The sequence below is a fragment of the Leucoraja erinacea genome, chromosome 25 (assembly GCF_028641065.1).
Source record: "Leucoraja erinacea ecotype New England chromosome 25, Leri_hhj_1, whole genome shotgun sequence".
NCBI classification, from domain to species: Eukaryota; Metazoa; Chordata; class Chondrichthyes; order Rajiformes; family Rajidae; genus Leucoraja; species Leucoraja erinaceus.
This window is the reverse complement of record NC_073401.1, coordinates 4,204,510-4,219,857: the sequence shown is the minus strand read 5'-3', so window position 1 is coordinate 4,219,857 and position 15,348 is coordinate 4,204,510. Positions and strand designations below refer to the sequence as shown.

Below are 15,348 nucleotides of genomic sequence, written 5' to 3'. Positions count from 1 at the left end.
TGAGGATGATAGAAATGCAAATTATTCTGTTTATAAATTGACGCATCTGAGAAATGGTCTTGAATCATCCATTAGCAACACACAATCACTAAACTCCCATTAATATGGTTCCAATTCAACGTTAACTAAATCATTCTTTTTTTCCCAAAGGGGGAGTAAGTTGAAAGCGAGAATTTAAAAATCTTGAATCAAGATTCAAGAGATTCAAGAGTTTATTGTCATGTGTTCCAGATAGGACAATGAAATTCTTGCTTTGCTTCAGCACAGCATAACATAGTAGGCATGACTACAGAACATATCAGTGTGTCCATATACCATTGTATAAATATATACACACATGAATAAATAAACTGATAAAGTGCAAATAACAGATAATGGGTTATTAATGTTCAGAGTTTTGTCCGAGCCAAGTTTAATAACCTGATGGCTGTGGGGAAGTAGCTATTCCTGAACCTGGTCGTTGCAGTCTTCAGGCTCCGTACCTTCTACCTGAAGGTAGCGAGGTGATGAGTGTGTGGCCAGGATGATGTGAGTTCTTAATGATGCTGCCAGCCTTTTTGAGGCAGCGACTGCGGTAGATCCCCTCGATGGAAGGGAGGTCAGAGCCGATGATGGACTGGGCAGTGTTTACTACTTTTTTAGTCTTTACCTCTCCAGGGAGCTCAAGTTGCCGAACCAAGCCACGATGCAACCGGTCAGCATGCTCTCTACTGTGATAATTTTACGATACAAAGCAAGTTTGAAATATTTTTTTCCACACATGGAACTGCTTAAAATCACCAGACTTGAATGGAACCAGGATCCGTGGTTAAACATATGAATTCATTAATATAATTAACAAGATAATGCAATTTCATACACTTGTGGGAGAAAACTCTGAGATGACCATGATAAATGGATTGATTTAAAATCAGATACTTAGGTCAGGACTAACTTTACCATTAGATTTTTTTTTCATACCCTGACGCCCTTTTTTGGAAAACAGCATTCTGCGCTTGAAGTATTTTTATAGTTTTCCAAATGTATAATTCTCCACCCCTATCACAATCTTTAAAAATACTTGAAGATACTGGATGTATTTTGAAAAATAATTGGCATTCATCCTACATCCAGCCTGATATGCTGATTTTCATATGGGAGTGTAGTTGGTGTATGCATGCAAACTGTTGGATCATTAAGATCTTTATAGTTTCTCAAAAATCTTACATGTCTTCACCAACTCAAGCTAAATCTGCACTGATCAGAACATTTCACCATTATTGAAAACTTAACCAGAAAACAACAGAGATTTGGTTTGTTTCGAAATCAATTAGAAATATGTGACAGTGTTTTAAAAAAAATGTTTAAGTCAAGAACTGTTAACATTTCTGATTGCTCCAGATTTCCTGGTTATTTGATTAAAATGACAAGTAAGCAACATGAGCCTGGGCCTCCAATCCTCACGGTTCTAAATGAAATGTTATCACAGTAACACAAATATTATAGCAAACACGTTGGCTATTAAGTCTTCATTCTATAATGGCGCCGAGTAACAATTCCGTCAGTTCCATTCTACTCTTTTCCCATTACTTTGCAAATTACTCATCCTCAAGTGCTATCCCAATTTCCTTTGAGTGAAGAATAAAAGTCTCACCACATTTACATAGTGCCCTAGTGACACCACACCTGAAGTACTGTATACAATTTAATGTCCTTACCTAAAAAGAATGCACTTGCTTTGAGAAAGTGCAGCAAAAATTCACCAGGCTGGTTCCTGGGATTGCAGGTTTTTCATACGAGAAGAAATTAAGTAAGCTGAGCCTCAATTCTTTGGAGTGTACGTGAATGAGAAGTGACCTTATTGAAGCACACTAAATTACTAGTGGGCAAAACACAATGCATACAGGGAAAATATTTCCTGTGGCTGAGGATTATTCAAGAAGGGTTGGGATCAAAACTCAGATCAATAGGCTTTTGGATATTAAAGGCAAGAGATATGGCAAGGAAATGGTATTGAGATGAACCCAATTGAGCATGCCTTTTTGAGCCCTTGTCCATCTAAATGCATGTATAATTGAGATCAGCCACAATAATACTGAATGGTGAGAAGGATCGAAGGGCTCAATGGACTACTGTTGCTCTAATTTATGTTCTTATTAATGCCATTAAAAGGGGACCTAGTGCTAACCCATGGGGAATCCTCTGTTAACTGCTTTGAATACCACTGTCGACTGTTTTGAAAAAATATCAGTTAATCATCACCTACCTTTATAATAAATGCATCCTTAAAATAAAAGCTTCTCAGTGGGAAACTACAACTGCATGTTATTATTAAGTTGGAAGGCCTCACTACAGCATTTTAACATTCCAAAAACATTAATTGTCATAAGATCATAAGTAATAGCAGAATTAGGCCATTCAGCCCATCAAGTCTACTCCACCATTCAATCATGGCTGATCTATCTCTCCCTCCTAACCCCATCCTCCTTCTCTGCCTTCTCTCCATAACCCCTGACACCTGTACTAATCAAGTATTCCACAGATTCACTACCCTCTGACTAAAGAAATTCCTTCTCATCTCTTTCCTAAAGGAACGGCCTTTAATTCTGTGGCTATGACTGCTAGTCCTAGACTCTCCCACTTGTGGAAACATTCTCTCCACATCCACTCTATCAAAACCTTTAATTATTCAGTACGTTTCACTGAGGTCCGCCCTCATTCTTCTAAACTCCAGCGAGTACAGGCCCAGTGCCGTCAAATGCTCATCTTGTAAACCTCCTCTGAACCCTCTCCAGGGCCAGCACATCCTTCCTCAGATATTGTGCTCAGAATTACTCACAATACTCCAAATGCGGCCTGACCAGTGCCTTATGGAGCCTCAGCATAACACCCCTGTATCTCTAAAACCTCTAATTGTTACCTCTAAAACCATGGAGTTTAACTCTTTGTTCTTATAAAGTCGTTTGGCACAGGCCAAAATAGTAGATGTTTTCCCAGTTCCTGGTGGTCCATAGAACAGTAGGTGAGGGAGGCGGTCTTCACTGATAAATCGCTGAACTGTAACGAAAAAAAGTCCAAAGTATGTAATTTTAAGTGTGTCGTTTGAGCTTGCATTGATAAATACAGGTTCACATGTAAAATAGGCTACCGTTAAAATGAATTTGGAATTTTTGGAAAATAAACTATTCATCATTTACAAATATTTGACCTTTTAAAGCAAATCATTTGTAGATTTTCTGGGATGGTGGAAGAAACGGAATGATTCTAGTTTCATAGAGGAAAAAAACACAACTGTAATATTCACATCCTATAGAATACAGCTTTTAAATAAAAGAAATATGGCTATCAAATCTTGCTGTCAAGCCCTACTCCTGCTCATATTTTGTTTATACATGCATTTAGATGGACAAGGGCTCATTAGAGATAGTCAACAAGTTGTTTATGTGTGAGATCTTGTCTCACGAATCTGATTGAGTTTTTTGAAGATATGTCCAAAAAGGCACAGCTGTAGACATTGCAGATACGGATTTCGGCAAGGCATTCAACAAGGTTCTGCATGGTAGGCTGCTCTGGAAGGTTATAGCACATGAGATCCAAAGAGAGATAGTTGAATGGATAGAAAATTGCCTTCATGGAAGGAAGCAGAGGGTGATGGTAGAAGGTTGCTTTTCACATTGGAGGCCAGTTTGTCATCTATGTCAATGATTTGGATGAGAACGTACATGGCATGATTAGCAAGTTTGCAGATGATATAAAAGTGTGTGGTATTGTAGATAGTGAAGATGGTTATCAAAATTGTAACAGGATCTTCATTGGTTGGGTAGGTGGGCTGAGAAATGGTTGATGGATTTTAATACAGAGAAATATGATGTGTTGCATTTTGGGACGTCTAATATGGCAGGACCTACACGGTGAATGGTAGGGCTCCGGAGAGTGTTGTAGAGCAGAGGGATCTACAGGGCTCAAAATTAACGGTTGCCCGGGTGCCAATGGCCACCTAAAGTCCCACCGGGCAACCTAAAAGCCATGTCATTTTGCCCGGCTTGGCCCCCCATTCTATCTCTCTCTGTCACTCTCCGTCTCTGCCCACCATCCGTGTCCGGGCCGCCGAGTCACCACTCTCTGGCCGCTCCTCATCCGCCTGCACGGCTGGCCGCCTTGCACGTGCACTGCCACGGCCTGCATATCCTCCCCCTGCACATGCACACAACCACGACCAGCACATCTTCCAGAGCCCCGGCCGCAGGGGGGCAAATTCCACCCACCAATCGGCTGCCGAAGTCCCGATGAGGTCGAGACCCGGCCTAGGCACCACATTTTTTGGGGGACTTCCAGAGGGATGTTAAAGGCACTCTCATAATTTTGTCCGGATTAAAAAAGGTGCCGGAAAATTTATAGTGTGATCAGCAACAGACAAGTGTAACTCATGTGGATCAAGCATTGTAAGGTTTATATGTTGAATCAATTGCATTGTTCATTGTATGAGATCAGCAATACGGATCCTGCATTCAGATGGAGCTGGCTCTGTTTGACATTCATTTATATCCATGATCTGCGGCTTTATATACTTGATAAATGAGCACATTTATGTCACCCATTCCTTCTCTCCCGAGATGTTGCCTGTCCCGCTGAGTTACTCCAGCTTTTTGTGTCTAGCTTCTGGATATTAACCTGTTATTCTGGTATTATCCCAACATTCTGTGATAGGAATAAATCTCTAGCTTGGAGCCAAGCTCTCTACTGTTCTTTTTGTCCACCTTAAATTTAGTTGCGTCTGGTTGGGTAACTATGGCAGGGTGAAGACTAATCCATGCTTTAATTGTGCGGGGGAACTCCATGGAGCATCCAGCATCTCTGTATAGAAGAAATCGGGTGACGTTTTGGGCAGAGACCCTTCCCTAGACGCCCTCTGGTTTTAGTGTTTTTAGTTTAATTTAAAGATAAAGCGCGGAGCCAGGCCCTTCGGCCGACTGAGTCCACGCTGACCACCGATCACCCGTACACTAGTTCTATCCCACACATTAGCGACATAAGTCAAGAGTATTTTATTCTCTCACGTCCCAGTTATAACAAGGCCATACTTGCACACCTTATGATTTCGTAAATGCACTCCTCTGTAAATTCGGTCAATTATTTCCCAAGATTTTGAATAAAGTTGTTCACAAAACTCACTTTTTTAAATATATTCGCCGCTTGCCAGCTGCTGATGTCACAATGTCCACCAATCCAGGCCCACCTGCCTCCTGGCCCCGCCCCACCCGCCGCTGTGGATTAAAGGCGCAGAAAGATCGAGAAACAAAGATTCTACAGTTCCGTACCGCTATAGGATCTTTGTTCTGCAGCGGCGCCTCACGCGCTGAACCTTCTCCCCACTGTCGGCACAGCTCGTGAAGCCTGGCCCGCCTGTGTGCTCATTCCAGCTGTGGGTTTCCAGAGTCAGAAGCCGCTTCTCTCTCTCTCCTCATTTGACAGCGCACTCAGTCACCCGGCTCCCCTCCAACCCCCCCCCCGACCCATCACACAGAACGATCGTCTGCTCTCTCTCTCGCTCTCTCCCCCCTCTTCTCTCTCCCTTCCCTCCCCTCTCTCTCTCCCCCCTTCCTCTCCCCTCGCTCTGCCCTTACTCTCTACCCCCCCCCCTCCGCTCCCTCTCTAGACGCGCCTGCGAGTTGGGGGCTATGCGTCAGTGGATAGGGCGGTTATGGGGTAAAAGGAGCAAATTAATAATATTAATACAATATCAAGGGGAGTAATTAGTGTGTGTGGGGGTGGTTAGTGTGTGTGACACCGCATGCCGCCCCCCCTCCCGCAAACGTGCGTTGGGGGAACAGACCCAACGGGTCTGCACTTGGTCTAGTAACTATATATATATGTATATGTGTGTGTGCGTGCGTGCGTGCGTGCGTGCGTGTGTGTGTGCGTGTGTGTGTGCGTGTGTGTGTGTGTGTGTGTGTGTGTGTGTGTGTGTGTGTATAATATATATACCCACACACAATATCTCTCCTGGGATTAATAAAGTTCTATCGTATAGTATCGTGTGTGTAGGAAGGAACTGCAGATGCTGGTTTAAACCGAAGATAGACACAAAAAGCTGGAGTAACTCAACAGGTCCGACAGAATCTCTGGACAAAAGGAAAATATTAAGTTTTGGGTTGGGTGTGTAAAAGGTTCCTGCACACCTTTGGAATGCGGAAGGAAACAAGAGCACCCAGAAAAAATCCATGTGATCAAAGGGAAAAGGAGCAAACTCCATACAGACAGCATATTCAGGATCAATTCCAGGACTCTGGCACTTTTAGGCAGCAACTTTATGGCCAATGTACTGCCCCATAGTCTTGAACTGAATTAAAACATACAGTAGCTATAAATGGAAACATAACGTGACTTAGAGATTTAAGACTGAAAATGGAGGGTTTTTTTAGTAACCAAAGTTATCAACGTATAATTTTTTGTGTGTTGGAAAACAAAATATAGTGGCACAGTTGGTAGACTTGCTACCTCACACGCCAGAGATCTGTGTTCAATCCTGTCCTCGGGCACTGTCTGTGTTGAAATTGCACATTCTCCCTGCAAGCGTGTGGGTTTCCTCCCACATCCCAAAGACGCATTGGCTTTGTAGGTTAACTTGACTCTGTAAAATCGCCCCTAATGTGTAGGGAGTGGGTGAGGAAAGTTGGGATAACAGAACTTGTATGAATGGGTGGTAGACAAAAAAGCTGGAGAAACTCAGCGGGCGAGGCAACATCTATGGAGCGAAGGAATAGGCGACGTTTCGGGTCGAGACCCTTCTTCAGTCTGATGTCGGGGGGTGGTGGGGGGAAAGAAAAGAAGAGGTGGAGACGGTAGGCTGAGGGAGAGCTGGGAATGGGAGAGGTAGGATCGCAATGATTGGCAGTGCTGGCTCGAAGGGCCGAATGGCCTCCTCCTGGACCTATAATTTATGTTTCTATGACATTATGGAGCCCAGCTCAATTTGAATTCAATGGAAATCAGGGCAAAGACTATTCATAGGCTTGAATCAGGCAGAACAAAAATGAAGATCGTTGTGGTTGTTGATAGGCAATCAGTTCAGTCCCAGGACATCAATACAATTGTTCTTCAGGTCATGCCCAAAGTACAACCATCAGCATTGCTTCACTGTTGACAACTGGAGAACTCTTTCAATGTGCAAAGCACAAAAGAAGCAGCAGTGCCCACATGGACTAAGACCCGGATAGCACTTAGCCTCAGTCAGGTGACTATCCAGTAATATTCATACACACAAGTGCTAGCAAAATAGAATCTAATCAACCCTCAAATGCCACACTTCTAACAAAACCAGCACAATCAAGATTGCATGTGGTCATCAGTGATGAGAATCTTAAATGAACTGGCTGCATACTTTTTGTTTTGGCCCCATGCACTCACATTGTGTATTTTTTATTTGTTTCTAAATAATTTTATTAAAACGTCACAAAATGAAATCTTTCCTCAGTGTCCTAGATTACTCTAGCCCCCCACAGTACCCTTTGGTCACAGAAGAGTCTAATTAATCATTCTCTGCAGAATACGCAGCCTCCATCAAGTAGCCGCAAGGGCACGCTGGAGGCTGTATATATGTGGAGAACGATTCACAACCCAACTCCCATAACCTTTTTACCATCTCCAAGGCACGTAAAGAATGTGATGTTATACTTCCCACATGCCTGGATGATTACAATTCCAACAACAATAAAGCAGCTCCATACAATCCAGGCTTATGCAGCCTACTTAAATGGCAACTTATCCTCATGTTAAAACATTCACTCCCTCCACTACTGATATACTCTAGCTTCAGTATATGGTGCACTGCAGCAAACCTTTGAAGGTTTGTTATAAGGCACATCTGAAACCTGGACAACGGCAACACCATCAAGTCTCCAAGTCACATACCATCTTGAACTACCTCATTATTCTTCCAGCATGGGATTTAAGTCAAAAGGCATTCTCAACCAAAATCCAGTTCAACAAATATCTCAAACAACATCACAGGCAATGAGATGATTAAAGCTGTGCTCTCAAATCACTGTTATCCCATTCATATTTTATTTTACAAAAGATTTATGCAGATATTCCTTATTCATCAATCACTTCAAATGTAGGGCTATCTAGAGTTAATTGACCATTAATCTGGCCAGCGATGATGAATTGAAGGCTCCATTGCTCCAAATATTCAATAATGATAAGACACCTATTCATAGCTCTGGAGAATTCTGTTGACCTATTAGGCTCATATTTTACAACAGTGTTATTTTTTACCCAGCTATCACTGTTAAATTTTAAGGCACCAAGTTTTCACCTTGCATGGTAAAATACACCAAGGATCAGGGCAGGGTGCAGAGTGGGATAAGTCCAGGGCTAGAAATTAACGGTGCCACTGACCACCCAAAGTGCCGCCGGGCAACCTAAACGGCGAGTCATTTTGCCCGGCTTGGCAACTTGGTTTATACCGAAGACAGACACAAAAAACTGGAGTAACTCCGCGGTCAGGCAACATCGCTGGAGAAAAGGAACGCGACGTTTTGTGTCGGCGACGGCTGTAATGCGGGGCAAAGATACTAGGTGCATGGTGACGAAGGGTCGGAGCGAATGACGGGCCCCGCACAACGGCTCCATCTCCTCCTCCTCCCCGCCCGCCCTGATAAGGGCACTGCTTGCAAACCCGCTAACGGCGCTTACAAAACAAACCCTCCCGCACGCCGAGGCCGGGAGGGGGAGGCCTCAGCGTGCGGGAGGGTTTGTTTTGTAAGCGCCGTTGGCGGATTTGCCAGTAGCGGCCGCTATCAGGGAGGAGGAGATGGAGCCGCTCTCGCGGCCGCTGTGCGGGACCCGTCTGAAGCAGCTGCACCAAAGATCCTATAGCTATAGGATCTTTGAGCTGCACCGCTCGGCCCCGCACCTTGCTGTTGGCTGGCGGAGGAGGGAGGTGGTAGCGAGGAAATCCCAACGGCCAAGACAGCGGGGCGATGTTTTCCGAGGAGCACTGACCTTCCTTCCACCCCACCTCGCCCCCCCCCCCCTTCTCTCTCTCTCTTTGTACACCCCTCCCCCCCCTATTCTGGGACCCCTCCTCTCCATCCCGCACTGATCCCATTCCCGCCTCTGTTCAGTCCTCACTGACATCCCCTGTGGTCCCCTCCCCATCTACCCTCCCCCCCCCCATCTATTCATCCTGCGCTGATCACCCTATCCACTTCGCATTGATTCTCCTGCTATCCCCCCATCCATCCTACACTGGTCCCCCAATTCATCCTGTACTTACCCCCCTTCCCATCCATCCTTTACTAATCCACGCATTCATCCTGTACTGACCCACCCATTTACCCTGCACCTTCCCCTCATTCATCCTGTAGTGATCTTCCATTCATCCTGCACAGACCTTCCGATCCACAGTACTGATTCATCCTGCACTGATCTCCCCCCCCATCCATCCTGTACTGATCCTCCCATTCAAGAATAGGGGGAGCAGTCTGAAGAACGGGTTCGACCAAAAACATTGCCTATTTCCTTCGCTCCATAGATGCTGCCTCACCTGCTGAGTTTCTCCAGCACTTTTGTCTACCCCCGTCCATGCCGTACTGATTCCCCAATTCAACATCACTGACATCCCCCGTGCTCTCCCCTCACAATTTTACCTACTCCAACCAACACGTACTAATTCACCTGCCTCAATCCATCCAGTCTGCACAGACTGCCTTCTAACCCCCCACCCCAACCATCTATCCACCCCGCACTGATTCACACACCCCCCTCCCTGACCCTATTGTGCTGGAAATGTCTTCAGAGCGAACATTGACTGTTTGATAACGGAATGCTATCAAATGTGCTTTAATTCCCAATGTTATTATTTGTTTTAGTCCATAAAGATGGATTAATTATATTGTGAACACGTGAAACATTAAAACCGCAGTGTTCGACTGTCACTGCTGCCGTTGACACGTTATTACAGAATTCATTTTAACGGCAAATCAATGCTCTTAATATGGAGTATCAGTACTGTAGATATTTAATGAGCAACATTCACAACTATACGTTGGATTTATCCAGGTTTTACTTCTAGTCGATCATATACATCACAAATCTGGTCAGGAGATATTTCAATTTAAATTTTAACATTAATTCTGAAGTGGGAATGATGGAAACGGTGTTTATCAATAAAAAAAATGTAATCTTGTGCTTACAAACTGGGTGTCTTCATTGCTGTTCACATCACATACATCTAATCTGAATGTCTGGCAATGTGGCGTCATGACACCTTTAAATATATTACCAAAAGAACATTTGCTGCAGCTATGTCCTTTGGCCATCTCTTGTCATTTAGTGTAATGTTTAACCTGTCAGATGGGTATAGTCGGTTTTAACACCTATTATCATAAAATGCCTATAGAAATGTCCTTGCAACCTGTATATTTTGCTGTGGATAAATTATGTGGGAAGTGAGAGTGTTTCTGCACGAATAGCAATAACGACCCATGCTATGGCCATGTTATGGTAATTTTCGGTCCTTCACAGAAAACATGCTTGTATCAATCTGTAGTGTGCATGGTTAAGCATATATGTTACCATGGTCCAGGATTTATTGACATAGGTTGATCATATGCTGAATAATCCAACCACATTTTTGTTTGGAAGTGGAAAGAACTAATAGAAATTGCATTAATTGCAATGTGTAAAAAGAGTTGAGATACTGTCTTATAATTTTGCTGCATGTCTTGATTGGTGAATATGTTTAGTTTGTGACTTTATTTGAAGCAGAAATAATATGTGAATGCTTCATTGAGTATAATTCCGACTGGTAACAACGCACTTTGTCCGAGCACATTATCGCATGCGTCATGCAAACAGTCTTAAATGACCACCTAAGCTGCCATTTGGCAACCGAAAAAGCTGCCACGGTTGCCCAGCTGGCAACAGGGAAAAAAAGTTAAGCGAGAGCCCTGGTTAAGAACTAGTATAATACTATAACATTCAATATACAACTGTTATTACTACATGGTGAAACCAAAATGTATAAAAATGGCCTTATTTAAGATCTGACAATGTGCACTTTAACCACGTGTGATTTTTTTCTATTACAAATCTCAAATTGTGGCGCACAGAGGCAAATAAATAAATGATGGGTCTTTGTCCCAAACATTATGGAGGGCACTGTATACCCCAAAATTCTGGTTATATTAGAAACAGGAAAGGTTACTATAAAAATGTTGTAATAATTAACATAATAGGTACATTGTATGGTTTGGAAAGAACTGCAGATGCTGGTTTAAATCAAAAATAGACACAAAATGCTGGAGTAACTCAGCGGGACAGGCAGCATCTCTGGGGAGAAGGAATGGGTGACATTTCGGGTTGAGACCCGTGTTCGGACATTGTATGGTTAGATGTTATTTCAAGAAAATAGGAATTTGAGGCCGACAGGCTATGCTTACAAACTTTAATCACAAGGCAATAGGTCAAGACTATTAGATTTTGCATTGCCTTGCTTAGCACTTTTCAAAAAAAATTATATTAGCCACAGATCTCTAAACTGCAAACTTTAAAGCATACTTTTACGTGGTAAAATGTTCCCAGAAAAGTCCCTAAACATAATTGATAACATTACACTCGACCACACACCCACCACGCACGGGCTTCATTCATTCAACTTCGCTAAAATAAACTTGCTGCCACTGATATGATCTAAATGACTGATTCTTGAATTGTCAAATCAAATTTTTACATTTGCACTCCTGCGCTTTGATGAAGCATCCATACAAAATACAAATGAACTCGATTAAGTGGATCTCGTTGAAACCTACCAAATGATGAAAGCCTTAGATAGGGTGGATGTGGAGATCATGTTTCCAGTAATGGGAGAATCGAGGACAGGAGGGCATAGCCTCAGAAAAAAGGGGCATCCCTTGAGAAATAATTTCTTTAGCCAGAGGGTGGTGAATTTGCGGAATTCATTGCCACAAACGGTTGTGGGGGCCAGGTCATTGGGTATATTGGAAGCAGATTGATAGGTCCTTGATTAGTAAGGGTGTCAAAGGTTATGGGGAGAAATGCAGGAGAATGAAAAAATATATCAGCCACGAATGAATAGTAAAGCAGACTTGATGAGCTGAATGGCCTAAATCTGTTCCGGTATGTTCCTATATGGTCTAAATCATACTATACAGCAGTACAATCATGCCATACACAACTACAACAGGTAGTACAAACAGAAAATTGCAGAGTGCAGCATGTTACAGCATTATAGCATTGGAGACGTCAAACTTTCTTTTGAGGAAGCAGCTTCAATGTGAGTGCTCCAGGACGGATTGTTGGTGATAATTACTCAAACTTAAAGCTCTCAATCATCTTCACTTTGGCAGCATTGATGGTGACTGAGCATGTACACAACCTCATTCCCTGAAGTCAACTGAGCCACAGGGAGAGATCGGCCAGGCTAGGGTTTCATTTGTTGGATTGGAGGAGAATGAGGGGTGAAGTTATAGAGGGGGTATAAAATCATGAGAAGAATAAATGAGATCAATGCACAGAGCCTTTTCGCTAGGATTGGGAAATCAAGAACTAGAGTGCACAGGTTTAATGTGAGAGGGCAATGATATAAAAGGAACCTGAGCGGCAACTTTTTCACACAGAGGATGGTGGGTATATGGCACCAGCTGCCTGAGGCAGAAGTTGAAGTACAAAAACATTTAAAATACATTTGGACAAGTTCATGGATATGAAAGATTGAGAGGATATGGGCCAAACATAGGCAAATGGATCTGGCTTAGATGAGGCAACTTGGTCTACAAGGACAAGTTGATCCGAAGTGCCCTTTTCCACGACCCATTATCAATGCACCACCCACAGAAAACTCACCAAGTCGTGGGGAGAATATGCAAAACTCACAAACAGCACACAAGGTCAGGATCAAACCCATGTTCCTGGAGGTGTAAGGCAGTAGCACTCATAGCTGTGCTGCCTTCTAGTCCAATTATTCCCTGTTCCTTACATCATCATTATTGCCAGACAAGGGGCCAATCAGCTATGGCCAGTTTATACACCTGTAGAAGCTCTTACTGCTTTGTTTTATATTACTTCCAGTTTACTTTTAATCGATAATATGGATATTATAGGGATATGGATAATATACAGTCAGACGGGTTTATAACATGCCTATTTACGGCCTCATAATCAGCAAATATTGTGGGCTGAATGGCCGTTCCTTGTTGTAGTATTCTATGCTCCATTTTCTCCATGTTACAATGTTTTTCACTGCAAAGTCTGTTAAGCAATGGTCTCACTATTGTGCAACGTGTTACAGAAAATCAAACGGCTTTTAATTCATTAATTTCAGATTCTATCTGAGCTTTCCAATTAATATAAATCAATCACAGGGTTCAAAAAAACAATTCATTCCAGGTTCATTTTGTGCAATGCAGCTAGAAAATAAGCAACACTTGCACTAAGTAACATTGTGGTTAAAAAAGATACCGAAGATTAAGAATTTTTAAATTCCATAATTTGTGATTGAAAATAACCAAATAACAGCGCAAGGTTCTGTAGATTATTCTTAAAAGGTCATCTTTTCATCTTGTGCTTAAGGGAAAGCATATACGTCAAAGACTAATGACTCATTACACACGCAGATAACCAAATCCCCACTGAACTTTTATTAGGGTTTTATATTTCTTGTAATATTAGAAGAAATGTGGGTTAATATTACCATTACCCAAAGTCAGTCTGACATTATATTAAAGTCAAGTTTTAGATTATTAATGACCCTTCAGAAACTTCTCACATAGACGCAGGGGCTTAAAAAGGTGATAACTTGGGGCCTCGTGTGGAAGTAAAAAACTCAAATTTCAATCTGACATTTTCTTTGTGCAGTGATGAGGTTATGGTAATGGAGAGATGATCAACAAGAGCAGCACAAAAAAAATGTAGAAATCTATCATTTCTAAGTTTCCATTAAAAATCTGAACTAATGTTTTCTAACTAATCAATTTGTGAGTAATCAAATAACAGCAATCGTGTGTGGACAGTGTGGAGCTATTCCACATTGCACTGTAAACTTAAATGTAACACAACTCACTGTTAATCACAGTACATTTAATTCAGTACAAAGTTTGTTATTGAAAACTACTTTAAGTACTAAAGTGATATTTTTCCGAATTAACATGTGCTATGCATGTGATTTCTGACAAAGGTTTTAGGTTTTTAAATTATGTTCCTCTATAATGTAAAAAATAAAATTAAAATACAACATATTTTCTATTCATCATATTTGAGGCTGAAAGTTTTCATGGAAAATTTCTATCATCTGAGGTTTTTAAAATGTATTTTATCCGTTTTTGATTTCTATTATGTGAATAACTTTCAATCAGTAATTTTCACTTTTGTTGTATACTAGACCAAGTGCAGACCCGTTGGGGGTCTGTGGGGGGGGGGGGGGGCATTGGGCGTCACACACATTAACCACCCCCACACACACACTAGCTACCCCCCCGCACACACAGTTAGTACCCCCCTTGTTAATATATTAATATTATTAATTTGATCCTTTTACCCCATAATCGCCCTATCTACTGACGCATAGCCCCCAACTCACAGGGCAGGGGGGAGAGGGAGGGAGGGGGGAGTAAGTAAGTTTTATTTATATAGCACGTTTTAAGTCAACTCGCATTGACACCAAAGTGCTTTACGTAAAATAGATGTTTCCATACAAACCAGAGAAAAAGGTTAAAAAAATAAAGAAAATGAACACAACACATTATAGAGTTCAACACAAACGTCCCCCCACAGCAGAATCAAAAATTTCCACTGTGGGGAAAGGCACCAGAAAGTTAAGTCCTCTTTCCTCTGTGAAACACCCGAGGTCGGGGCCCATTTGTGGCCTTGCAGCCAGTCCGATGATTTTCAGGGCCCTTGCCGTGAAGATAGAACTCAGGCGTCGGGTGAAACATTCCTCAGCGGCTTGGAAAGTCTGGAGCGGCTGCCTCCTCCCCGGAAACCGGGGCACTCGTAGACCTCAGGCCGCGCCGGTTGGAGCTCCGACCCCGGCGAACTCGGTCCCAGGCTCCGCGGCGCTCCAAATCCAGCGCCGCCCGCGGCCGGATGCCCGGACAGCCTCAGCTCCACGATGTTGGGAGTCGGCGGCCACAGCGCTCCGGAGCTTACCGCACGGCGACCCGGTAAGGCATCGCCCGCTCCGTGTTGGTGTCCCAGCGCTGCGCCTCCGCTGAAGCCGTAGTCCCGGCCGGTCCCGACAGGAAACGCCGCTCCATTCTCAATGGTAGGCTGCGAGGACGGGGCGAAGAAGCAGCTTGGAGGGATGCTGCCTCTCCGACCAGGTAGGGGACTAAGAAATAAAGATCC

General features: G+C 43.0%; 1 protein-coding gene across 1 annotated transcript in view; it reads right to left on the bottom strand.

Annotated features, from left to right (window-relative positions):
* Positions 1–15,348, bottom strand: part of rfc5 (replication factor C (activator 1) 5) — a 59,542-nt gene that overhangs the window by 26,775 nt on the left and 17,419 nt on the right. The window contains exon 3 of the mRNA XM_055655593.1: positions 2,900–3,036. Coding sequence (XP_055511568.1) covers positions 2,900–3,036 — 137 coding nt within the window. The remainder of the gene's footprint in view (positions 1–2,899; positions 3,037–15,348) is intronic.